The sequence below is a fragment of the Acanthochromis polyacanthus genome, chromosome 11, assembly GCF_021347895.1.
Source record: "Acanthochromis polyacanthus isolate Apoly-LR-REF ecotype Palm Island chromosome 11, KAUST_Apoly_ChrSc, whole genome shotgun sequence".
In the NCBI taxonomy this organism is placed as follows: domain Eukaryota; kingdom Metazoa; phylum Chordata; class Actinopteri; family Pomacentridae; genus Acanthochromis; species Acanthochromis polyacanthus.
This window is the reverse complement of record NC_067123.1, coordinates 38,812,077-38,837,816: the sequence shown is the minus strand read 5'-3', so window position 1 is coordinate 38,837,816 and position 25,740 is coordinate 38,812,077. Positions and strand designations below refer to the sequence as shown.

General features: G+C 43.1%; 1 protein-coding gene across 1 annotated transcript; it reads left to right on the top strand.

Moving 5' to 3' along the window:
• Positions 1–1,541: 1,541 nt before the first annotated feature.
• prrc2a (proline-rich coiled-coil 2A) lies at positions 1,542–25,534 on the top strand. The gene is given in 18 exon segments (XM_051956263.1): positions 1,542–1,684; positions 7,813–7,964; positions 9,947–10,124; positions 10,693–10,789; positions 10,902–10,983; positions 11,076–11,219; positions 11,450–11,691; positions 11,783–11,871; positions 12,597–12,748; positions 13,810–13,912; positions 15,683–15,869; positions 16,081–16,173; positions 16,402–16,942; positions 17,078–17,325; positions 17,511–17,601; positions 17,604–17,816; positions 18,853–19,078; positions 20,112–25,534. Coding segments are annotated over 17 exon segments (5,865 nt in total). The 5' UTR covers positions 1,542–1,684; positions 7,813–7,849; the 3' UTR covers positions 23,176–25,534.
• Positions 25,535–25,740: the final 206 nt, after the last annotated feature.

Below are 25,740 nucleotides of genomic sequence, written 5' to 3'. Positions count from 1 at the left end.
TAGTTATTGTTTAACTCTTCTCAGCCATCTTAGACAATTAACTCATTTTGGACAGATTTTGAAGAGTTAAGGAGGATTTTCTGAGCAAGTTCTGGACAAATTTGATTAACTTCTAGTCATTTTGCATGTATTTCAGGTCAGTTTCAACAAGTTTTAGCAACATTTTGAGAACACACTTATTTTCTGAGGTCAAATTTTAGTCATTCTGGACGTGTTTTTTATTGTTTTCAGTCATTTTTGGAACCCTTCTAAGCCATCCTAGATGTTTGACTCTTTTTGGACAGATTGTGAACAGGAAAGGAGGACTTTTTGAGCAAGTTCTGGACAAATTTCTAATAATTTTGGACAAATGTGGACATTTGATAAAGATTTCTGTATCATTACCAGATAGCACGGTGTCACTGTAACCATGACAACAAGTGAACACAACACCAGCTGATTGTGATCCTACTACAAATCCACCGCTGAGGACTTATCAGGACTTATCCATCAGAAATGATACAAGGAACAACTGATTAAATTGTGGGGGTGTATCTGAGTCCCATCAATTCCCACTACCCGCTACATATTTAGGTCACGTGATTCAGTATCCGTACATAGCGTACACATGCATAACACACGCCTGTACTCAGTGCAAGACCATTTTTATTAAAGCTTTAGTCCGTCCGTCCATCCGTCCATCCATCCATCCATCCATCCATCCATCTATCTATCTAAATCAATTAATGGTTTAAGTAAATTTTTCTCGGATATCTTCTTCTTAAAGGTCCCATATCGTGCCCCTTTTCAGCAAATTAATGAAAGTCTTGCATATTCTCAGGATGAATTTTTGGTTCCACAAAGATGAATCATTTTATCCCTGTTCTGAACAGTCTGTAGCTTTAAATGAACTGCTGTCGTCCACGCCTCCTTCAGGAAGAAGACTCTCTCTGTGTCTGTGAATGGTGGTTAACATGCATTTCATGATTTCATACCAGCTATTTTTCCAGACAGAAGCTGAAAAATATGTAAATGAGAAGAGTTTTGCTGGAAATATGGCTGTGTATGTGAGCACGGAACATAGGAGAGATCTAAATGCCAGCTAAATGTTGGTTGGACGACTGTTGGTTAGCTAGTTTCTGTGTAGAGACTGGCTAAAATTATCAGAAATGGCAGGAGGAAGACTGGTCATATTTTAACAGCTTTAATATTACACCTTCAGCTTTATAAAACGTACAAATTACATTAAAAATTGATTTTCACCAAATGGGACCATTAAATCTGATGTCTTTATTTCTCTGTACCACTTTAACTGAAAGTCTTTGGGTTCTAGAAAGAGCAAAATAATTGAGGATGTCATTTTGGGCTTTTGGAAATACTGATTAGAATTATTCTTGCATTTTATTGGTCCAACAATTAATTGATTAATCAAAAAAAATCGACAGACACCATGGAAATATTTAAATTACAGCCCTGATATTAAATAGTGACCCAAATATATCATATTTTGTTTCATAGAGGGGTTGAATGTCTAAGAGTCGTGTTTCTTCTTGTACAGTAGAGGTCCCAAACGGGTCCCATCTCATAAAACTCCCCAGTAGCCGTTGACGGCTCTTTAGGCGACGGATCGAGTCCAGTACTAACAATTTTCTTTTCCCCTGTTTTCGTTTATTTTTTGGAATAAATAAAATCGAAAGGAGCGCAAGTAAGCCGAACACCTTCTTTCATTTTACACGGTGCCAGTCATCTCAGAGTTGGTGTGAGACAGCAGAGACCTTATGTGTTTGACTATGCAGCAGGGTAGCGTTGCTTACAGCTAGCTGGCTCGTTTTGCTAGAAAGCTACGCGATAGCATTACAGCTAACCTCATTCTGCGATACAACCTCGAGACAAGTCGGGACAAGACCAGGTCAGTGGCCGGAAAATCTTCCATGTTTTCCCTCCAAACACCGAGCTATTTCACTATACAGAGCAAGAACCGTCACTATTAAATCTAGACACGGATCTGGCTGGCAGGAAATGTGGTTTCGTGGAGGAGTTAGTCGTATTTTTGTGTCTTAGTTGTTGTTGCTGGCTAACGGTAGCCTGCTAGCCTAGCTTGGCTACGTGGTTAGCCGGTATTTGCCATGTGAAATCAGATATATTTTCTGATTAAACGTTTGCTTCTTAGTACAACTGGCTGTGGAGTTGCTTTGCTGTTGAGATATGTTTACTTTTAGGTGCTAAAATCTCCACATCTAACGTTAGCGGATGAACGTTAGCGCAGCTCTGGAATAACATAGCGAGGCTAGCAGCTTCAGCCGACACACTGTCAGTTTACCAAACACAAGAAACGGATGACAGTTTAGATTAGTATTTTTCCACACGGTTGAAAAGATGTACCCGTGTTGCCGGTGTCTTTTAACGGGGAGTTGGTTCGAGCTAGTCCACCAGCCGGTCCAGGGCCTGTCTCCACCGCCATTTTGTGTTGTTCTCCTAATAAAACCTTTTTATTCCCCTCGTCGCCCAGTTCGCGATACCAACCACGAACACGCAACGCATTTTGATAAATCCGCGATGTCTGTGTGTGATTTAACCCCTTTGCACATCACGGAGTTAACTAGCAGCGAGCTAATGATATTGAAAATGCATTATGAAACATCAACGCAGTCCCCCTCCCAACGAGAACACGAAGGCCCTGTTAGCCGGCTAACGTTAGCACCCAAATATCATATGCCTCCACTTCACCCGTGTGTGATTTTTATGTGTTTACCACCCCGATTCGGCTTCTAGTATAGTTTCTACTTGTCTGGCTCTGCCCCAAGACCTATGTGATCGGTGCTAGGGGTTAGCTTTACGAGGCCCCTTTGTGGTATAGCCGCTGGCCCCCGTTAATCCCCATACAACATGTACTGTAGCTGACCAGCCATCCCACGACCTAATTTTCTAATCTCATCTGGCTATTGAGGCACGGTGCAGTGCTGCTGCTGCTGCTCTGTCACCGTGTGAATCCTGCTATTCGTGGCTTTTATTGTCTGTATTTATTATGTGTGTAATTGCAGACATCGTGGGTTTTTTGTCCCTGTGTGCAGGAGAAGGCAGTTGCATCCACATTTGGGTCTTTTAGAAGCATATTTCTGCATCTGTTGGTTGGGTTGTAAACACTGAAGCTGCACGATATTGGGAAAATATATTATTATTTAGAATAGAATAAAAAAATCCTCTGCAAATAATTAATCTGTCTAGAATGATTGGGGTGGTTTTGTAGGGTATAAAAATTTTAAAAATTATACGTGGAATCTTTCTCATATGGTGTAACGCTAGCATAGGCGTCCAAAATAGATTTTTTTTTTCTGGATCTGTTGGTTGATTAAAAATTGTAAACACTAAGACTTCACTATATTGGGAAAATTGCCATTGAGAAGAAAAAATTAGAGGAATAAAAAGTTTTGGTTTCGGCTGTAGGAATAAAGAGAGAATAATAATAATCAAAACTATAGAAAGAAAAAGATAAACAAAAAATAAGAGTAATGAAAATAAATGTTACCCAACATATGCAGATATTTACAAGCTACAAAGGAGTATATAGTGCAAAATGATACTTGCTAGATGATGATCCAGTGAGTGAAAATGCAACTTCAAAATAAACAAAATCCACACAAACGGAAGAAGATTCTGTTGTTCATTCTGTGGGGTGTGTGCAGGTTACAGTTAATAATAATTAGTTATTTCTTTAATGGTTTCTTTATGTGTATTAGTAGTTTGGTCTTTTCTTTCTGTTGTGTTTTACTATTGTTTGGTCCTTTTGTATAAATGTAAATGGCCATGTTGGTGTATGTTTATTCCAAATCATGTTCACTATTATTATTGTTGTTTATAAATGGTAGTATTTTCAAGAAGCAGAATTAATAGATTTACAGTCATTGTGGAATTAGATGAGCGTCTTCCCACTCCTTTTTGAGCAGCTTATTCATTATCTTTTGGTTTTTTTTTATGTTGAAATGTTCAAAACAAACTTTCAAAAGTCAAATCCAATCCATGCAAAAAGCAGATCATGCTGTTCTTAGTGCAAAAAGTACTGTACATATCTATTGGTATAGTGTACAGGTGTGGAGGAACGGCTCAGCTGTTTATTAGGCTGATGGCAGTGGGGTAGAAGCTGTTCTTATGTCTGGTGGTTTTAGTGTACATGACTCTGTAGCGCCTGCCAGAGGAGAGGAAGGGGAAACGGTTTATATCCAGGGTGAGTGGGGTCTCTGATGTTCCCTGTGCCCGGTTCTAGTAGAGAACAGTTCCTGGATGGAGGATGACGAGGCTCCAGTGATGTTCCTCTGCACATGACTTGAATGACTATGTTTCAAAAGAATGAATCTGTCTAGAAAGGTTGTGGTGGTTTCATTAGGGTGGTGCATCTGCATAGAAAATAAAATCAATAAGAATTGTTCAAACATATGTCTTGAATCTTTCTCATGCGGTGTAGCACTAACAGGTCTGACTTTGCTCTCGTCATGCAGAGCTTTGTGGTGCTGATGTAAACGGTCAGAGGCGTTAGTTGTGTTGCCTGGTTCAGTGCAAGACGTTCCCTGTTATTTAACAGCATCCTGTCTGTAGCGGAAATATTTTCCTACGACTGATGCTACTTACTGTGTCGTACTTTTCAGTGTTTTGCTCCTGTTCTTCACTCGTTCCGCTCTGAACATGTGGAGCCTACATGTCAACCAGCTCTGTTTTGGGACAGACAGAATGGTGTTGTTGAAGCTTTTTTTTTTTTTTTTTTTTTTTTAATCAAGTGGCTAAAAAAAGTTGTAGAATGCTTTAACCCTCCTGTTGTCCTCATTTACGGGCACCAAAAAATATTGTTTCTTTGTCTGAAAAAAAATCCCCAAATTTCTGAAAATTTGCAAAAACTTCAGGAAGGAAATTCTAATAATTCCTTAAAAATGTTATTTACAATAAAATCCCCCAAATTTGTCAAAAAATTCTTGTAAATATTTTCAAAAAATTAGTAAAAATCATCCAAAAAAATTCTAAAAATATCTACAATGATTGCATATATATATCAGTAAAACATCTAAGAAATATTTAAAATGTTTCTTAAGAACATTCACAAAAAATCAACCAAAATGCATCGAAATTTGCTGGATTTTGTTTTGGGGTTTTTTTTGTGAATGATCTCAAGAAACGTTTTTAACATTTCTTTGTTTTTCCACCAAAAAATGTTCAAAAATTTCCTAAAAAGTTGAAAATGTGGACATAAAAATTTCGCTGTGAATAATATATATTTTTTCCCCACATTTTTAAAGTTTGAAACGGGTCAGTTTTGACTCGCAGGACGACACGAGGGTTAAATAAATTTACTACTCGTTGAACTTGCACACGTTGCAGTGTTGATACTGAAACGGTGCATTGTGAATCCCTAGAAAACATCTGTTCGGGTAGATGTGTCTAATTTAGTCATACTTGAACCTCATGATTTCCATTTATTCTTTCAGTTTAGAGTTATCTAAGTCATTCTGATACTGAACAGTCTAACAAAGAGCTGCCATTTGAATTATTTGCTAAAGTAACATGTTTCTGATCGTGGACCATGTGCATTGGCTCTCATTGTTTTTTTTTACAACTGCGTTCAAAGTGAGTGAATGAAATGACTACGCTACTCGTAGCCTGATAATTTCAGAGGAACAATCTGTTTCTGGGTAATTGTTCCTAATGGGTGGTGGGTGGAGCGGGGGGGCATCGGTTCAACCTGACGGATGCAGAAGAATCGCGCTGAACCGGACGGATCAAGTCAGCGCCGCGTGTTTTATTGATGCGCAGTAAAACGAGTTCAAGCTAAATGCCCGGCAGTTGCCATGGAGCCGAACCCCGTCTCAAGGCGAGGCATGGGAGAATATCATTTATAATGCGTTGCCGTGGAAACCATGGTTCTGCTTTTTTCCTTTTGTGCAGTGTTTCCTGTGATGAGCATATCTGCCCACATCGTACCGTATTCACCCCGGCATAGTGTAGTTTGACCTGATGAGAAATAACGTAAATAATAATGTGTGTCAGGAGTTGCAGGCTACCTGTACACCTGTTCAAAAGCTGCAGAATCTGTGCAGTGGAAAGCAGCAGTGAGGCCACAAAGATCCTGACACACTAAACCAGGGGTGTCCAACATGAGGCCCGAAGGCCAAAACTGGCCCTCCAGAGGGGAAAAATTACAGAGAAGACATTAACTGCAGATTGTAAATTAGTAAAACTATAAATTTAAAACAATTTCTAGACCATGACAAGTTGTTTTGATCATAAAGTAAAATACTAGATTTTCTTTGGTCTTTTGTCTCTCATTTTTGTAAGATTTTGCTGCTTGCTTTTTGTTTTTTTTTTGTCATTTTGTTTCTCACTATTGTCATTTTTGTCTCATTTGTGTTTTGTCTATTTTTTTTGTTGCTTTATTTTACTTTTTTGGCTATTTTTTGTCTTTTTTGTTTTGCTTTGTGTCATTTATCCCATTTTTTGTAATTTCTTCTCTCGTTTTTGTCCTTTTGTTTCACTTTTGTAATATTTCGTCTCGTTTTTGTTGCTTTTTGTCTGACTTGTCGTTTGTCTCATGTTTTAGTCGTTTTGTTTCTTGTTTTTGTTGTTTTGTGTTTCCTTTTTGTCTCGCATGTCTTTTTTTATCATTGTGTGTTTTTTTTTAAATTTGTTTTTTGTCTCTTTTTTGTCGGTTTTTGTCTTGCTTGTTTGTCCATTTTTTTGTCACTTTGTGCCTCGTTTTAATTTTTTTTGTCTTCTTTTTGTTGTTTTTTGTCTCTTTTATTTGTTTGACTTTTGTCATTTTGATCAAAAAGTTGAATACTACATTATTCAGTTCCAGGTGACTAAATATTGTGTTCCTTTGCAGACACTCTGATCTGGAAGTTTTAATGTGGAAATGACAAGCTGAGGCTGAATGTTGTAGAAATTGAATTTATTTTTCTTTAGAAATTTCATGTTATTCATAATGTTTTGTTAAAAGATAATTCTTTAAATGGGGACATTTTCAGAATGTACTTTTTTGCACTAAAACAAAGGAAAGATTAGGAGTTGCGATTATTTCTAGGTTGTTATGCTGTGATTTTGCTGGTCCGGTCCACTTGAGATCAAACTGAGTTGAATGTGGAAACTGAACTAGAATTACTTTGACACCCCTGATCTAATATTTTAAGATTGTCCAGCTATCCTAACAGGTTGTACTCATAGGATGGTACACAAATGTTTTTTAACTTGTGTGGACTGGCAGATTAAAAAAGCAGCAATCTTTAGATGAATATGTGTAATTTAGGAGATATTTCAGTCGGTCATAAATGGGACATGCCTACTTTATTTTTATGTTCACCGAGGAGGCCTTTTTGCTGTTCCTGACTGCTTTTTTATGATGTAGAATCCATAAATTGTTAAACGTTTGAATTGTTTTTAGTTCCATTTTGTTAGGATATGATTGCTAATATGTTAAAAAGAAAAAAAAATAGAAAATAGAGATGCGTAAATCCACGTTTATTCTGTCATAAAGCATTGATGAACTCATAAAAAGTGGGGCTAAAAACCTCCAAAATATGTTTAGGCTTTCCTCAGTGTGTTTCGCTCCACAGGTGTTTTACTGTGCTTCATAGAATTTAGTTTCAGTCTGCTGCGTTACGCTCTTGTATCATAAATTACGCTAGGAGTGCTTGACTCCATCAACCTCAGCCAAGCGATGAGTCAAATCCCGTGTTTACTGTATTCTGATTTGTGAAACTGCGTCTGTTTCACTCGTTTTGAATGCTTGTGCTGTCAACTCGTTCACTTTCTGTTTATATGTAGTGTCAAATCTCTCTCTGCTTTCTCCCCCAGTCTCAGGGCTCACCATACTCAATGAGCGGACAGCGCAATGTCAGAGCGCTCTGGGCAAACTGCAAAGGGGAAGGAAGGCAAAACCAAGTATGCGTCTCTCAACCTGTTTGATACATACAAAGGAAAGAGCCTTGAAACACAAAAGCCTGTTGGTGAGTATCTGGTCTGTCGTCCCCAAGCTTTAGCTCGCACACAAGCTTCTCAGATGGGTTGAAATGCCTGTCCTCATATGCAAGGGGTACAAAAATCCTCCTTTAAAGCCGTACAGCTCGTTTTGTAATCGATCAGGTGCAGCACAAAGGAACAGACATCCACAATGGGAAAAAATGCTCCTCTCAAAACAAGAAAAAACTTACTTCAAGGAACTTTTGCCTTGAAATAAGTGAAAAAAATCTGCCAGTAGAACAAGTGAAAAATGGCTTGGGAAGATTTCTTGAAATAAGATGATATATTTAAAATCACAAAATTAGCTAGGAAAACTTATTTTAAGCTATATTTTACCAAGATTGTCAAGATTAGGTGTCTTAAAGTAAGCCAGATATGCTAAAAAAAATTTAAAAAGCAGATTTTCACTCAAAAATAGATTTTTGCTTTCATGTAACCTCCTAATTTGAGATGTTTTAACCCTCCTGTTGTCCTCATTTATGGGCACCAAAAAATATTGTTTCCTTGTCTGAATAAAATCCAAAAAATCAACAAAAAAATTCCCCAAATTTCTGAAAAATTTGCAAAAACTTTCAGGAATAAAATTCCCATTATTCATTAAAAATGTACCTTAAAAGTTTTTTTTAAATCCCCCAAGCTTGAAAAGAAAATTCTTGTAAATATTTTTTGAGAAAATGAGTAAAAATTGTCCAAAAAAATCCTAAAGTGGTTACATGTATATCAGTAAAACTTCTATTTTTTTTCTTTAAGAACATTCACATAAAAATCAACTAAAATCCAGCGAATTTTTTTTTCACATTTATCAGAAATAGACAGACCTCCACAGCTGGATTTGGTGTTTGTGATTAAAATTGCTGTGTTGTATCCTGCATTAGTCTACTGTCTCCATAATAGTCCTCTTGCTGATTTCCAATGCAGGATGTGCATGAATGTAAGAGTCAGTTTTTGCCGATGCTGCTGTTGTTATTCAGGGATGTGCGCCGTTAGTATTGATAAGACAGTTGGAATGCTTCACTAAAAGAGAAAGCAGAGCCTGGAGGGCGACTGAGTCTGGAGTCCTGACATGTCAGCTGAGCCTGACCGGAGACAGAGCCTTACTTGTGGACGCTGTTTGACTTCAGTGCTGAGTCTTCAGTTTATGTTTTATTCAGAAGCTCCCCAGTAGATCTAAGCAGCTGTCCCCGTTCCCAAACTACAGACTCCCCCCCCACACACGGTGAAATATCCACGGCTGTGGTTTCTCTGAGCCTCAAGGAAACAAATAAGGGATTTATATTCACTGCAGCTTCACTTTTCTGAACTGGAAGGCTTTTCCATGGTTCTGTAAGCATCAGTATCCCAGTACTTCTCCATGAAGTGTAATTGAAGCTATTTAGTAACGTCTAGAACAGGGGTGTCAGACTCATTTTAGTTCAGGTTCTACATCTTTTTACTAAACTTTATGAACAATCTGAATTTCTCCAAAAAAAAAATCAATTTTAACATTATTCCTCAGTTTATCATTTCCACATTACAACTTCCAGATCAGAGTGTCTACAAAGGAACACAACATTTAGACACAGTTATCTGGAACTGAATGATAAAATATTTTACTGTATGATCAAAACGACAAAAACATGAGACAAATGGCAGACAAAAACAAGACAAAATATTACAAAAATGAGACGCAAAGTGACAAAAGAAGAATCTAGTGTTTTAGTTTATGATTAAAACAACTTGTCATGGTCTAGAAATTATTTTAAATTTGTAGTTTTACTAATTTACAATCTGCAGTTAATGTCTTCTCTGTGATTTTTACTCTTTATAAAGTCGTCCCTTGTTGGTTGCTCAGTGTCTCGACCGCATTTCCGATGAAGAAGCAGCGAACGGCGTCGCTGTCGTCGGACTCTTCAGACCCAGTAGATTTCAGTGGTGTCAGGTTCCAGTGGTCCGTCTGTGCTAATGACCTCCTTTCTCTTTCCCTTATCAGTTCCCCCCCGCCATGGCCTGCAGTCTCTTGGTAAAGTTGCCTCCGCGCGGCGCATGCCACCCCCTGCCAACCTGCCCAGTCTGAAGGCAGAGAACAAAGGCAACGATCCCAACGTCTCGCTCGTTCCCAAAGACGGCACAGGATGGGCAAGCAAACAGGAACAAGCAGACCCAAAGAGGTGAGGATCTACAGTCGAGCTAACCTCTTCAACAGCAGGCAGGGATGTTTTTATTGGAAGTAGGAGTGGGGGAGATTTCTGGTTCTGAGGTGCATTGTGATTCGGACGCAGACGGATCTGGATCTATTCACAAACGTCCAAATTTAGATTATTTAACCCTCGTGTCGTCCTGCACGTCAAATTGACCCGTTTTAAAGTTTGAAAATGTGGAGGAAAAATACATTTTCACAGTGAAACTTCTGATGTCCGCTTGAGACTATCCGAGCCGATCAGCGTGGGGGGAAAAAAGCGCATTAGGGTGGACACTTGCCCCATACTTTTCACTAGCTGAGCTGCTAGCTGAGCTGCTAAGCTGCCTGCCTGGCTAAATACTGGAGCTATGTCGAAAATTCATTTCTCCATCACTCACATGTATGAAATGACATGAAAACAGACCCCAGGTTGAAAAAAACCGAAGTTCCCCTTTAAAGGTTCCCACCCCCGATGAGACGTTATTTCATCCTTTCTTCTGTGGCTGCTTGCTTTATTCTCATCCAGTATATCTGATGACTTTTCTTCTTTCCTTTAGTACCGATGCATTGTCAGCACCGCAGCCGGAATCGCAGCAGCCTGTGGCTTCACAGATACCTGCACCGACCCGCCCGAGAACCCCGCCAGCTTCAGAGGTACACACTAGCATGAACACAAATTTGTTTCCTGAGTAAACGATGCACTGGAGGATTCACAGCAGCCACAGTGGACATCTGTAGTGAACATGTTTGTGTTTCCTCTGCTCAGGCTCTGGCCCCAGCTTCAACCCAGGCCGTAGGGGCAAGGTCCTGGGCTCAGGCCAGTGTTACACATGGAACCCAAGGGGATGGTGAGGCTCACTTCTTGTTTATCTCGTGTACATTTTCTGGACTGAAGTTCTTGTTGAAACTGAGCCTCTCTCCTTGTCGTCCCTCTTTGCAGGTGGAAAGGGATCAAACCTACCGTCGCCATTCTCTCGCGAGGAATTTCCCACCCTGCAGGCGGCTGGCGACCAGGACAAAGCTGGCAAAGAACAGGGCACTGCAGATCAGTGGTATGGGCCCGGACCAAGCCTCCGCCCCCAGAGTGAGTCATACCCACTTAATCTCTGATAATTGATCAACCAGTCATTTAATTAAGTCGGTGGTGATGAAAAAAGAATCTCTCACAAGATTCTTTTTATCCTGAGTGCTTTTTGTGCCTAATCAGTTCCATTATTAAGTGAGCATTACGCTCTAACAGATGTAAAGTAGTGACTGAATCTCTGATCTTATTCAGTTAAAGCCCATGAACCAAACTCACCTCTCTGTCCTCAGACGTTACAAGTTGGCGGGACGGTGGGGGCCGAGCCCTGGCGCCCACCCTGTCTGGGGAGGGGGCAGCAGAGGGTGGCACTGGTGGAGCTCTGGTGATGGATGGGGCAGCTGGGGTCCCCCCTTCAAACGCTCAGAACCACGGGCCACCTAGGAACCCTCCTGCAGGCAGCCCTGCCCTGCCCCTGCCCCAGCCCCCTGTGGGGCCCGGGTTCCCACAATATCGAGGAATCATGCCTCCCTTCGTAAGTTTCCTTTTGCTTTTCTCTGAGTTTCTCTCCCAACTATGAACAAAGCTGCAACCTGAACCTGGGCTGTTTATTTTGTGCTCTCTAGATGTATCCTCCCTATTTGCCCTTCCCAGCACCCTATGGCCCTCAGGGGCCCTACAGGTACCCGCCACCTGGGGAAGGGCCTGCTCCAAGGTACGTTCATTACTAAAAAGTCTCAGTGCTGTTATTAATACAGTGTTGATCACAAATTATTGTTTTTTTTCCCCCACAGTATTTTTTTTTGTATTTTTTTCAAAAACAAAACGACAAAAATACATAGAATCATAACAACCACACGCAAAATTCAATGTTGTTTTATTTATATAGCGTCAATTACAGTGAAATTGTCTCAAGACGCTTTACAGAGCCCATACGCTGGAACCTCCAGAGCAAACCGAAATCAAACCAACAACAGTGCTGCTCTGCTTTGATTACCGTTACAAGAAGAACGTTACAAACACCTAAATTTAAAAAAGAAAGACAAAGCAAATCACAAGCATGGAAACACTGGTCCACACACATCCTTCACCTTCTTCTTCAGGTGTTACATTGAAGTTCTTAACATCAATAAAAGGCTGCCATGTCTTCTTAAACTTATATTTTTTAGATTTCAGCATTTGTTCTTTCAAGTGGAAGGTTTGTTAACATCTGTCTCCACAACTGGTCTGTTAGTCTTTTTCCAGAATAGTGCAATGCATTTTTTTGTTTTTCTGGATATAGGCCCAACAAAACAGTTTAGGGTTCAATGCGTATTACTGTGCTTTACTTTAGAGGACAGAAACAAATTCAGTAAAATTGAAAAGCACATACTTGTAAAAGCAATTCTTTTGCTGTCTCCTCGTCATGTCTCTTACAAGGAACCTCCTCTGCTCTTCCAGGTTCTCTCGGGGGCCCGGTGGTCCTGACGGACGGCCACAGGGCGGCCCACGCGATGCAGGTGGAGAGGTGGTGAAGCGACCCTCCATCCTAAAGCAGGACGACCTGAAGGAGCTGGATGAGCTGGACCACGACGGAGACGAGGGATGGGCAGGTAAAATAACACACATGCAGTTAATGATGCAAAATGATGAATTGCTGACATTTAATCCTCCTGTTGTCCTGTGGGTCAAATTGACCCGTTTTAAAGTTTGAAAATGTGGGGAAAAAAAATATATTTTCACAGTGAAACTTCTGATGTCCACATTTTCAACATTTTTGGGAAATCTTTGAACATTTTTGGTGGAAAAAGGAAATGTTAAAAATGTTTCTTAAGAAAATTCACATAAATTCGCCGGATTTTTGGTGATTTTTTTTTTTTTTTTTTAGTGAATGTTCTTAAAGAAAACATTAGAAGTTTTACTGATATTTATGTAATCGCTTAAGATATTTTTAGGATTTTTTTTGTAAGATTTTTACTCATTTTTTGAAAATATTTACAAGATTTTTAAGAACTTTTAATATATTTTTTTAAGGAATTGTTGGAATTTTGTTCTTGAAGGTTTTGAAAATTTTTAGAAATATGGGGAATTTTTTTGCTGAATTTTTGGATTTGTTTCAGACAAGGTAACAGTATTTTTTGTTGCCTGTGAATGAGGACAACAGGAGGGTTAAATAGCTGTTTAGATACGTTTAGCTACTTTTGATGCAATTACACAATAGAATTTCTGGTAAATCGCAAAGTAATATAGATCTTTTTTTTTTGCAGGAAGACTGGTTTTGTTTTCATGTGTGTGGAATAAAAGTTAAATTGTGCTTTTGAATGCAGCATCTATATTTAAAATAAGGACAGCTACAGTACACTAGCTGTGTCCTGCACAATAAATTTGGATGCTACCTGAATGCACCTCATGTTGATTCATGCTTTTAAATGATTTAGGAGGTGATGGCATCGGGGTAGTGGGTGAGATTGATGCTTTCTGTCATTGCAGTTGTTTCTGCATATCACATATCCTGCTGATCCAAGCAGAGTGGTTTGAGTTGCTACAACTCACTGAGTGGAGGGAGGGGACTGCAGGATGAGGTTCCTCACAGTGATGGACGATGAATAATGTTACAGTGAACTCAGAGGTACAAACATGAGGTCTTTATCTGTCTTTGTTTTTGCCTAAACAGGAGCTCATGAGGAGATTGATTACTCCGCCAAGTTGAAGTTCAGTGACGATGAAGGAGATGAGGAGGGAGAAGAGGAGAGAACCGAGAGCAAGAGCGACTCACGGTGTGTTACCGGTTATGTTCAGTGTGGGATTACATTACCGTACTTTCCGGATTATAAACCGCCACTTTTTTTTCTCACACTTTGAACCCTGTGGCTTAAACAACGACGCGGCTAATGTTCAAGCTTCATGCCGTCACTACGTTTGGCCTCGTCACATCAGACCCGTGAAACTGTTCAAATTAAATCAAACGCACTCGCACTAAATTCTTCATATCGGTCATTTGGCGCTTCATGCACACGCCCTCATCATGGAAAACACACGAAGAAATGTATATGATGCAGCTGTTAACCCTCCTGTTGTTCTCGTGTACGGCACCAAAAATATTGTTTCCTTGTCTGAAAAAAAAAAAAAATCAAAAATTCAGCAAAAAAATTCCCCAAATTTCTGAAAATTTGCAAAACCTTCAGGAAGAAAATTCCAATAATTCCTTAAAAGTTTCCCTTAAATGTTTTATTTTTGAAAAATCCCCCCAAATTTGGCAAAAAAAAAAAAATTCTTGTCAATATTTTGAATAAATTAGTAAAAATCTTCCAAAAAAAATCCTAAAAATATCTAAAGTGATTACAGATATATCAGTAAAACTTCTAATCTTTTCTTTAAGAACATTCACATAAAAATCAACTGAAATTCTTTGGATTTTGGTTAATTTTTTTGTGAAGGTTCTTAAAGAAACATTGTAAACATTTCTTTTTTTTTTCCGCCAAAAAATGTTCAAAGATTTCCCAAAAATGTTGAGAATGTGGACGTCAGAAGTTTCACTGTGAAAATATTTTTTTTTTCCCCTTCATATTCAAACTTTAAAAAGGGTTGATTTTGACCCGCAGGACGACACGAGGGTTAAAAGCAATCGATCTACCTGTCGGAAAAGGAAATAAAGCTGCTGCATGTAAGCTTGGCATCAATGAATCGATGGTGAGATGTTGGAGTCGGCAGCGTGACTCGGTTCATTTTGCTGCCCTGTTACAGGCCCTGTTCAGAAAAAAACATTTAATTAAAAATTTTTAATTTCACTGGAACCAAGTTTTGTGATTTTAGGAATTTTCCCAACCAATTTTATACCAAATTGTAATAGAACTCTATTATAAACATTACTTTTGATTGCAAAGAAAATGATTACGGTCTCCTGGCTCAATCCTCAGCCCCCCACTATTACACAATGGAAAAACAAGTTAAAAGAGGTGTATCATATGGAGCAGATAACTGCAAGATTACAAGGCAAGGCAAGGCAAATTTATTTATAGAGCACATTTCAACAACGAGGCGATTCAAAGTGCTTTACAAAGACATTAAGAACAGAGGATGATGATTATTAAAAGGAAAACATTTATGAAATCATTTAAAAATCATTTAAAAAATTACAAAAATTACAAATGAAAAGTGACATATTTAAAGATAAATGGGCTTTAATACACAAATATATCTTCAACTGAATGGTATCTATTTGGGGGAAAAAAAAGTGTATGTTGTCTTGCATTGTCAAAAACTGTATGGTCCTGAAATAAGGAGTACTATAGCTAGTTTGCCACACTGCTGTACTGGTTTGTTGTATTTGTATGATGGAGCTTGCACTGCAGAATTGAAATAAAGAATAAGTTAAAAAAAAAAATGTAGATAAACTTTCTCATCTTACAATGTGGAAACCTGCGGCTTTTATTCAGCTGCACTCGGTAGTCTGGAAATTACGTTAAACGTTCACAGTGGAGTTTTCAGGCTTAAAATATACAAACTTTCCTGTGATTTGTTTTGATTTTGTTTTTTTTTCTAATCAGTGAGCAGCAGAGGTCCCAGGATGCACCTGCAACGTCTCACTCTCGAGGCTCAGACAGCGGCGGAGACACCCGTCGCACTCCTCCCTCTAATGCTGACAACGGCCCCCAACCACCCTCCAGCAAGCCAGGATGGGCCGAGGAGGGAGGCAGCGGCTGGACGGGACAGGGAGCTCCACCCAACTACCAGGTAGTTTACCAAACAGCAGCAACAACAAGATGCTGTCCAGTAAGAGCGAATTCAAGCTGGGAAAAAGACAGAAAGTCCAGATGTACATCACAGATAATGTGTCTGTACGGTTAAACAAAGACTTATCTGTGGGCAGAGTTAGTGTTTGTGTGTTTGTGTCAGTGTAGGGTTTGGTGGTGGAGCATGGCTAACACTGTCTGCCTGTATACAGGGGCGTAGGCCTGGATTGGGTGGTCCTCGGGAGCAGCCCTCCCCCCCACCTGGGCCGCTCCTCGGACAAGGGCCTTACTCCTTTTACCGACAGGTAGACATCCGGATAGGTCCTCATAGACAAACCATTTCTACCATTGTCCCATCCACCGCCCACGGGTCTGAGAGCAAAGTCATCTTTGGTTTTAATTTCACGTTTTTGCCTCTTGAGTTTGTTGCAGTTGATGTGATCATTCATGTTACATTATTCTACAACAATGTAAGTTAAAAGGTTTAAATCATTTTTGAATTACAGAGAGTCAAATACTTTCTAACTTTTCAGGACCGCCCCCACAACCAGGGCGCCCCTCTTGGCCCGGGGAAAGCTGCCCCTGTCCAGCATCCACCTGCAGGAGGCCCCACCCCTCCTCCCCAGCCAGGCCTGCTGGTCCACGGCTCCCAGGGCGACGATGAGGATGAAACTTGGCGTCAGCGCAGGAAGCAGTCGTCCTCCGAGATCTCTGCTGCCGTGGAGCGAGCCCGACGCCGTCGTGAGGAGGAGGAGCGTAGGATGGAGGAGGAGAGGCGTGCAGCCTGCGCCGAGAAGCTGAAGAGGCTGGATGAAAAGCAGCAGCAGCAGCAGGGCAGCAGCTCAGGAGGAGGTGGTAGCGGCAGTAAAACCCCCAGCCTGGATGGAAACTCTACAGCTGCCACAGCAGGCAGCCCCAGTCCATCTCTCTCTGCTTCAGCTTCCTCCCCTAACATCAGCCAGCCTCCTTCTCCCTGTGTGGACGCTGAGGAGCCTCCAGTGCTGGCCGTCCAGCCCGGGCCTGGAGGAAGTGACCGTCAGCGAGCCAGCAGCAACAGCAGCTATGACGGTGCAGGTGAGGTTCTCAGGTGTACACGACACGATGGTGATTGAAAAACAAGCTGGACTGAGAATCTAACGGTAGTAAACGTTCTACCAGGTGTTTGATGAAGCCTGCTGTCTGAACTGTCCAACCTTTTCTTTACTTCAGATGTCCAGCAGTGTTCCCAGCCAGCTGTGCCACAGCAGCCCACACTGGATGTACCTCCACCAGGAGAGAGTAAGGAGGAGCCCATGGGCAGTCCTCACATCCGTACAGGAGGTGCAGGTGAAAGAGTTGATCCAGTGAAGATTGAGAACGTTGGAGGAGGAGCAGGTCGTCAGGCTGGTGGTCCTTCTGGCCAGGGTTACTCAAAATACCAGAAGTCTCTTCCACCTCGATTTCAGAGGCAGCAGCAGGTCAGGATTTGTATTTATCTATTAGATGTTGTTCTACACGATGTTGCTCTTATAAAAATAATTAAAAATAACTGCTACACATCTCATGGGGCTGGCATGCCATTATTGGTACAATATGTCTGATCTTTCTTTTCTTCAGCATCCTGACTGCTGTATTTTTCCATTTCACACTTGTTTGTCTCCAGGAGCAGCTCCTGAAGCAGCAGCAGCAGTGGCAACAACAACAGCAGCAGCAGCACAGCCAGGCCTCACAGAGCCAGCTGTCCCCCAGACCCAGGCTCAGCAGGGGCCTTCTCCGGGTTCAACACCCCAGCCGGGACCTGGACCTAAGCAGGGTGGTCCTCTGTACCAAGCCGGAAACATGGTCCGACCTCCACCCCTGCCAATGAACTTTGACCCACGCTGGATGATGATGCCCTACATGGACCCCCGCATGATGCAGGGTCGCCCTCCACCCATGGATTACTATTCAGCTGGCATGCATCCGTCTGGTCAGTCTCACAGATTAAATTTTTAACCCTCCTGTTATCTTCATTAACTGGCAACAAAAGATTTTGTTTCCCAAATCCCAAAATTCAGCAAAAAAATTCCCCAAATTTCTGAAAATTTGCAAAACCTTCAGGAAGAAAATTCCAATAATTCCTTGAAAGTTTTATTCTTAAAAAATCCCACAAATTTGGCAAGAAAATTCTTGTAAATATTTTCAAAAAATGAGTAAAAATCTTCCAAAAAAATCCTAAAAATATCTAAAGTGATTACATGTATATATGTAAAACTTCTAATATTTTTTTAAAGAACATTCACATAAAAATCAACCAAAATCCAGCGAAATTCGTAAACATTTTTAACATTTCGTTTTTTCCACCAAAAAATGTTCAAAGATTTCACAAAAATGTTGAAAATGTGGACATCAGGAGTTTCATTGTGAAAATATTTATTTTTTCCACATTTTCAAACTTTATAACGGATCAATTTTGACCCGCTGGACGACACGAGGGTTAAATAACACAGTGCTGCTATAATAGAGGACAGAGTTCAGATTTAATTATATGTTGGGTTAAGCTTGTTTTATGCTTGCTGCGTCCGTGCGACTCAGTGCGGACAAATTACATCATTTTAGCCGCCACGCTTCCTCACACGGCCCTTCTCAAGCTGAAAATGTCCGCATCACGCACCTCCAAATTTTTCTAACTACGGAAACATGCTGAAGACCAAAAGCTGCTACGATTCATCACACAGAGATCACCATGGTTACCGGATTATGGCGTGAAATCAAAACTAACTGCTGAAATGCAGCTGTTGGGTTAAATGGTGTAAGCGATGGCAAACTTCTTCTACTCTGGTTTAGTGCTGTGGTAGACGTGTGTTTGCGATACACCGCCCCCTGCAGTTTGGGAGCAGATGGAGTATAAGGTCACACAAGTTCTCCCAAGCGTCTCATTTCAGCGCGGCTCGTTCGTGGGGAAAGCAGAGCCCAACCTTTAGCGCTTCCAGCTTCTGTTCATATGTCTGTCTTCTCTGTCACAGGGCTAATTGGGCGTGAGCGGTCCGATTCAGGAGGATCTGGTTCAGACCCCTTCGACCGGCAGCAGCAGCAGCATCCAGGGCACCCTCACCGTGGGACCCCCCCTATGGATCCTAAGCTGGCCTGGGGGCCGGAGGTGTTCCCTGGTGGTGGGGAGAACCGTGGGCTAACGTCTCCCCTCAGGCAGAAGCAGGGATTGGAGGATGACGACGTGGCCAAAGGGCCCAGGTACGGATGCGGTCGTCGGTTAGGAGGGATGTAGGAAAACCTCTGAGACGCCTGCTGTAGATTTTGCTTCTTTCTTTTTTCCTGCTTTACTGCAACATCTAGAAGCCTTTTTATTGGGTTTTCTCCTCAAGGGACATACAACCCAAGTTTGTTTTTGTTTTTTTCTTTACCAACACACATATCTCAAACAATATCCACCCCCACACGTACATATAGACCAAGAAAATTCTAGATAACAATAAACACCAGCATTGAAAATGGAAGCAAAACAGAACAAAAATATATCAGACAAATAAGTAAACAAAAATAAAGTAAAACCAGTGAAAATGATATAAATTATAATGCACAAATTATACTAATCTATAAGTGTGTTAAAAGTTGTTTCTTAACCCTCGTGTCGTCCTGCGGTCAAAATTGACCCGTTTTAAAGTTTGAAAATGTGGGAAAAACTGTATTTTCACAGTGAAACTTCTGATGTCCACATTTTCAACATTTTTGTGAAATCTTTGAACATTTTAGGTGGAAAAAACGAAATGGTAATGTTTCTTGAAGAACATTCACAAAAAAAAAAATCCAGCGAATTTCGCTGGATTTTGGTTGTATATCGGTTTTACTGATATATATGGAATCACTTTAGGTACTTTTAGGATTTTTTTTGGAAGAGTTTAAATAATTTTTTAAAAAATATTTAGAAGAATTTTCTTGCCAAAATTGTGGGATTTTTTTAATTAAAACTTGAGGGAAACTTTTAAGGAATTATTTGAATTATTATTATTGGCTTCCTGAAGGTTTTGCAAATTTTTAGAAATTTGGTGAAATTTTTTTTATTGAATTTTGGGATTTTTCTCAGACAAGGAAGCAATATATTTTTTGGGTGCCCATAAGTGAAGACAACAGGAGGGTTAAAGGTGATGTTTCTTAACTGAATAATGCTTTGCCCCACCTCTGTACACAGCAGTTGTAATCTAAAATGATCTCCCTTTTTAAATAAGTGATGGATAAAGTGAGTGTTTTCTGTTTTTCTTCTTCTTAGGAGTGACACTCCTCCACATCGCATGAGAGACGGTGGACTGGGACCCATCCAGCAGCCCAGCTCCACATCTGGAACATCCAATCAGACTCCTCCTCCTGTTGGCACTCAAGTTGCCGCCCAGGGGGGCAGCCACCACCCTCATCACTACATGGGGGGACGGGGCAACTACAGCAACTTCCCCGATCAGGGGGGTAGGATGCCTCCCCACCAGCAGCAGCAGAGAGGGGGTGATAGAGGAAACCAGCCGCATGGTTTCACCCATCAGGATGAAGGCCCTCCTCGGGGGTCCCAGCAGGGCCAGATATGGGGGGGTCCGCATCCTCACTACGATCGTAACAGTCGTGCAGATCTCCCTCCTGTCGACAGCAACTCTCACCTCCACCACCACCACGGCCACCACCCCCAGCAGCCTCACTTCCCCCTCCACCCTCACAAGCCAGAAAGCAGCCGTGACAGGGTCGGCGACACCCCCGCCAAGAAGACCGACTCTTCCCCGCCTCTCCACCAACCTTCCCTCTCATCTTCCTGCTCTTCTTCCTCTTCCTCCTCTTCTGCCAGAGAGGATGGTGGTGTTAAAGTGGCCCTCCATCACCACCCACCGCAGAGAGAGGGCGACGCTGCTGTCGGGCACAGTCTGAATGAAAGAGGCAGCAGCGGGAACGCCGGCAGCAGCCATGTGAAGCAGGAGAAGGCCGGCCCGGCGTACCCTCCCCATTCCACCATCGCCTCCAGCCCACCTCCTGCTCAGCATGGCGGCCATAATCAGCCTCAGCAGCAGCAGCACCCCCATCCCAAATCAAGCCAAAGAGGAGGACGGGAGCACAAGACGGAGACGCAGTGGGGTCCACGGCCAGGCAGCAGCAATATGGGTGTGGGGTCCTCACATGGCAGGAGGACCAACAATGCAGGAGGTGGGAACAATTCCCGAGGAGGAGACGACTCCTCCAACACTCCGTCAGACCACAAACCCTCCAACCAGACCGGAGGCAGCAACGCCAGCAAGAGAGCCGGGCCCATTAAGAAGCCAGTACTGAAAGAAATCAAGAGAGACGGAGGGGAGGTGGACGGAGGAGAGAAACCAAGCCAAGGGTTTGGAAAAGATAAAGAGCAAGATGGTGGCCAGTCCACCTCCAAACAGGAAAGCTCACAGAACACATCAGCTCCATCTAAAGACGAGCCCACCCAGACAGCCAAACCCAGGAACGGAGGCAAAGAACGATCCTCAGGTGGAGGAGGACCAGGTAGAGGGCCCAAAGATGTAGACGCCAACTCATCTGGCTTCTCAGGGTCCAGGAGGGACAGAGACCGCTCCTTTGAACGAGGAGGAAACCCCGCCCACCACCACGGAGTCCCAGCCAAAGGCAACAGAGCCAGCCGGGGACGAGGGGGGGAGTTCTACGGGCGGGGCCGTGGTTTCCGGGGCACGTACACGGCCAGCGCTGGACCTACAGGTGGCAGCCGGGGCAGGATGGGTGGCAGGAGTGGCAGAGACTACCGAGCATCAGTTGGTGGAGGAGGCCACCATCAGGAACCCAAGGCTGAAGGAGCTGGAGGCCGGCATGGTCAGGACCGGTCTCAGCATAATCCAGCCAGGGCCAGAAACCGCAGTGAAACCCGCAGTGAGGGTTCAGAGTACGAAGAAATCCCCAAGAGGAGGAGGGAGAGGGGCTCAGAAACCGGCAGCGAGAGCGGAGGCAGTGATCTGGGACATTCAGACAAAGAAGACAACCAGAAACCCAACACCAAGAACGGCTCTGACAGCGCCAACACCGCTGCCACCGCAAACATTTCATCTGCACCACCTAGAGGCTCCCAGGCCCGGGTCTTCACCCCCAGGGGTGTGCCCTCCAGGAGGGGCAGGGGTGGGGGAGGTGGAGGAGGGAATATCTTCAGGAGCAGTGGCAACATGGGAGGATCAGCTGGAGGACACCGGGTTGGACCCAACTCGGTGTCTCACGGTGGGTCCTCCAAGTCCTCAGCTTCAGCCAGGAAACAGCAAGGTCCTCCTCAGAGCTCTGGGCCCAAAGACTCAGGCCGAGGAGGGAACGCAGGAGAGAAGAAGGACAAGATAGCTGATGGAGGTCAACCTCAGAACCAGGGGACCACCCCCCCTCAGCCGTCTATACCTGCTGCCCCCCCTGCTGCCCTCAGCTCCACGGAGAACGGAGGAGTTGTAGCCCAGCAGGCACCCACCAACTCTGCATCAAACTCTGGAGGGCCGAACACTCTCCCACTCCCTGCCAACCGGGGGTTCCCTCCCGGCGGGTTTGAGCGACCCCCCAGGCGCCGCCGTCACGGGCGTTCCCAGCACCAGCAGGACAAGCCGCCCCGCTTCCGCAGGCTGAAGGAGCGAGAGAACGCCGCTCGGATCAACGGAGGAGTGGGGGTGATCGGGGGAGGACGGCCCTCCTCTCCTTCCCTGAATTCAGTCCAGGACAGTAACGGAGCGCCGGCCTCTGCTCCCGTCAGCGGGAACGCCCAGAACGCCAACCACAACGCCACACTAACAACTAACAACAACAACAACAGCAGCAGCGGTGGAGGGGGGGGGCATCTGAGCAACGCAAACAGCCACCACCATCACCACTACAACCAGAGCAACGCCCCCACCCACCCACAGCACCCCCACAGCCACGGAGCCAAGTCCCCCGACTTCACCAACCAGAACTCAGACCAGGCCAACGAGGAGTGGGAGACGGCCTCAGAGAGCAGCGACTTCACCGAGTTCAGAGACCGGGAGGGAGGAGGAGGAAAGTCGTTCTCTTCTCACCATCACCACCACCTGGGCAGAGGAGGAGGAGGAGGTGGAGGGGGTGGTCTGGTGGAGCGAGACGTGGCGGGAAAAGAGCCCTCCGCCAATAAGAGGAGCTTCTCCAGCCAGCGTCCTGGCATGGAGCGGCAGAACCGGAGGGTGAACACCGGAGGAGCTGGAGGCGGAGGGGGAGGCCGGGGTCCTCGTGGGCCGCCTGGAGGAGGCTCCGGTGGGCCCGGCAACGGCGGCGGTGGTGGCGGCAACCGTGGAGAAAAGCGTGGAAACTGGCCGTCACCGAAGAACAGGAAGTGATGGAATATAAAACATTTCAACCCACATTAACTCACCTCTCACATCTTCACCCTCTGATCGTTCCTTCACGGCTTCTCCGTCGGCATCCTCACAGTCGTGGTTGTACAGTAATGGAGGTGGTCTTCATTCACTCTAGCTGCCCCCTCACCTCTCTCCCTGCTGCATCATTCTATCTACCGTCCGTTATTGTAAATTTCTACGTTTGTTCCGTCTTTCCGTTCAGTTGTGCCCCCTTCTTCTTTTCTTTCTTTTTTTATTTTAAACCTTCCTCTAAGAAGCTGGCCCCCGTTGGATTTGACAAGCATGTGTTTGTGGGTGGGGGGTGCACGTCGTTCACACACACGCTCACATTTACAAGCACAAATACGACATCTTCACGGCACGCAGTCATGTGGGGTGAAAAAGGAAACGTGGGATTAAATTGGACCGGGCTAACTTTTATAATTCTGTGTATATTTCTACCACACTTTGGCCTTGGGTGGTATCACAGCATCTTTTAACCAGAACTGTGTAACATAAGATGTTTGCTTTCTCTTGTATCTTTGCTTTGTTTTTTTGTTTTTTTTGGTCCTGTGTCGGTTGAGTTTGAGCCTCTAAAGGTTTCAGGGGTTTGTGTGTTTTCTTCTACAACAGGTCATTAAAATACCTTTTTACTAAATTCCCCCCAATTCCTTCCTTTTTGCCGACTTTTCGGTCCCGTCTGGTTACTGTGATAAGACCCGTCGACTGCTCAGTGCTCACCTACACTCGCATCGATTTGTTTTTGATATCTGCTGCTTGTTCAGATAGATGGTGTGAAGTTTTCCCCTCACATTTCTTTAGATATTGGTTGTTTTATTTTTAGGAATAAAGGCTTTTTCCGGCCTCATCGTAGCATCCCTCTTTAAAAATCAAAGCATCCTCTCTTCTCTCTCATGAGTTCACTGTACCGATAGCTTGGCGGCTTTATTTTAACCACCATTTTTACTCTCTTTTTCCTCCCTCAAAGTGAAAAATTAGTTCAACGAAAATCACGGTAGAATCGACAAAAAAAAGAAAAAACCACGTTTGACTTTCATGAACTTGTTTCTGCTTCAGTAGGTGATTGAATTTGTTCTAATAAGCACTCCTTGTAGTAAGACAAACATCCATGGTTGCTGTTTTTCTTTTCTTTTCCTTCCTTTTTGTGTTTTTGTTTGTGGGCGGGCTGCCGGTACTCTGTCTGGGCCCAGAGTGCAGCGCCAGGCCGAGTGTTGTGGAGAAGGACTCCTTGTCTGAGGAAGTATTTTTCAAAGCGTGCGACGAGGAGCCCCAAAAAACTAAATGAATTCAGGACTACAGTTCACCACACGGTTACCCAGATTTCACTAATGCTGACCTGGAAGCGAGGAAATGTTGGATTGATGTTTGATTAGTAGTTTATATCGCACCGTAGAGACACGAAAAGGACTGGAGACGACAGCCGAGGTGAACTAAATCGATTTTTCTCATCCACTGCTGTAAGTTGGGGTTTGTTTGTTTACTGACAACAGTTTGAAGATCGTCTCCGGGACGTTGTGAGTCGGGCATTTGCTGATTCGTGGTGTGTGTGTGCGTGTGCTTGTGTGTGCGTGTGTTTTCCGGTGTCTGTACCAACGTGGGACGGGGTGGGGGGACCAGAGGGTTTGACATGAACGGCGCGATTTAACCGACGTCATTAGGACTGTTTCTTAAATACATCCACGTATATACATCCAGCTGTGTGTATATGTTCAGCATCCAAATGAAGAACCTGCAGTCGAAAGCTTCACCTGTTTTTTTTTCTGTTTGGGTGTGAGTGTGTGTGTGTGTGTGTGTGTGTGTGTGTGTGTGTGTAATTTAAGCGTACATTCTTCAGCAGGCAAGCGAAGTTGGACATATTTTTACTTTTCACTGACTTCTAAGCATGAACACGCCCGCGGGTGCAGCTTGCCTTGCCTGTTACTGGTTTCTACATTGATAGCTGTACACTTAACACTGGCTCAAAGAGTCCTTCATCCCTCCTTAACTCTTAATGTGCGCATTATTGTATGTACCCATGTTAAAAGAAAAAAGTAGTGTATTCCAGAAAAAAAAATTACTCAAAGATTGTACTATGTTTCCAGCAGGTAGCGTTACTGAGGTACCTGGAGTGGTTCAAGCTATTTTTAGCATTTATGGTTTTATTAACGGAACCGTAATATACACACATGTATGTATATTGGTATGTATCTAAGGTTTGTCTACCCCAACTTACATTCCCACAAACAAATGTTGCCATTTTTAGTTCAAGGGAGCAATGTACAAGCAGAGAAGTGTCTTATTATAATAAAGTTATACAGAGAAGGCAAAGTTAAATAAACTACTTTTGATTTAATGGAAACTGGATTTGCACGACTCGTTCTTGAAGCGGAAGGTGTTGGGAGGTGACAAAAGCAAGATGGGAAACGACAACAATGAGACAGAAAATGACAAAAACGACTAAAATGAGAGAAAATGACAAAAATGAGACACAAAACGAGACTGAAAATGACAAGACCGAGACCTAAAAGACAACAAATGAGACAAAATGACAAAAACGAGACACAA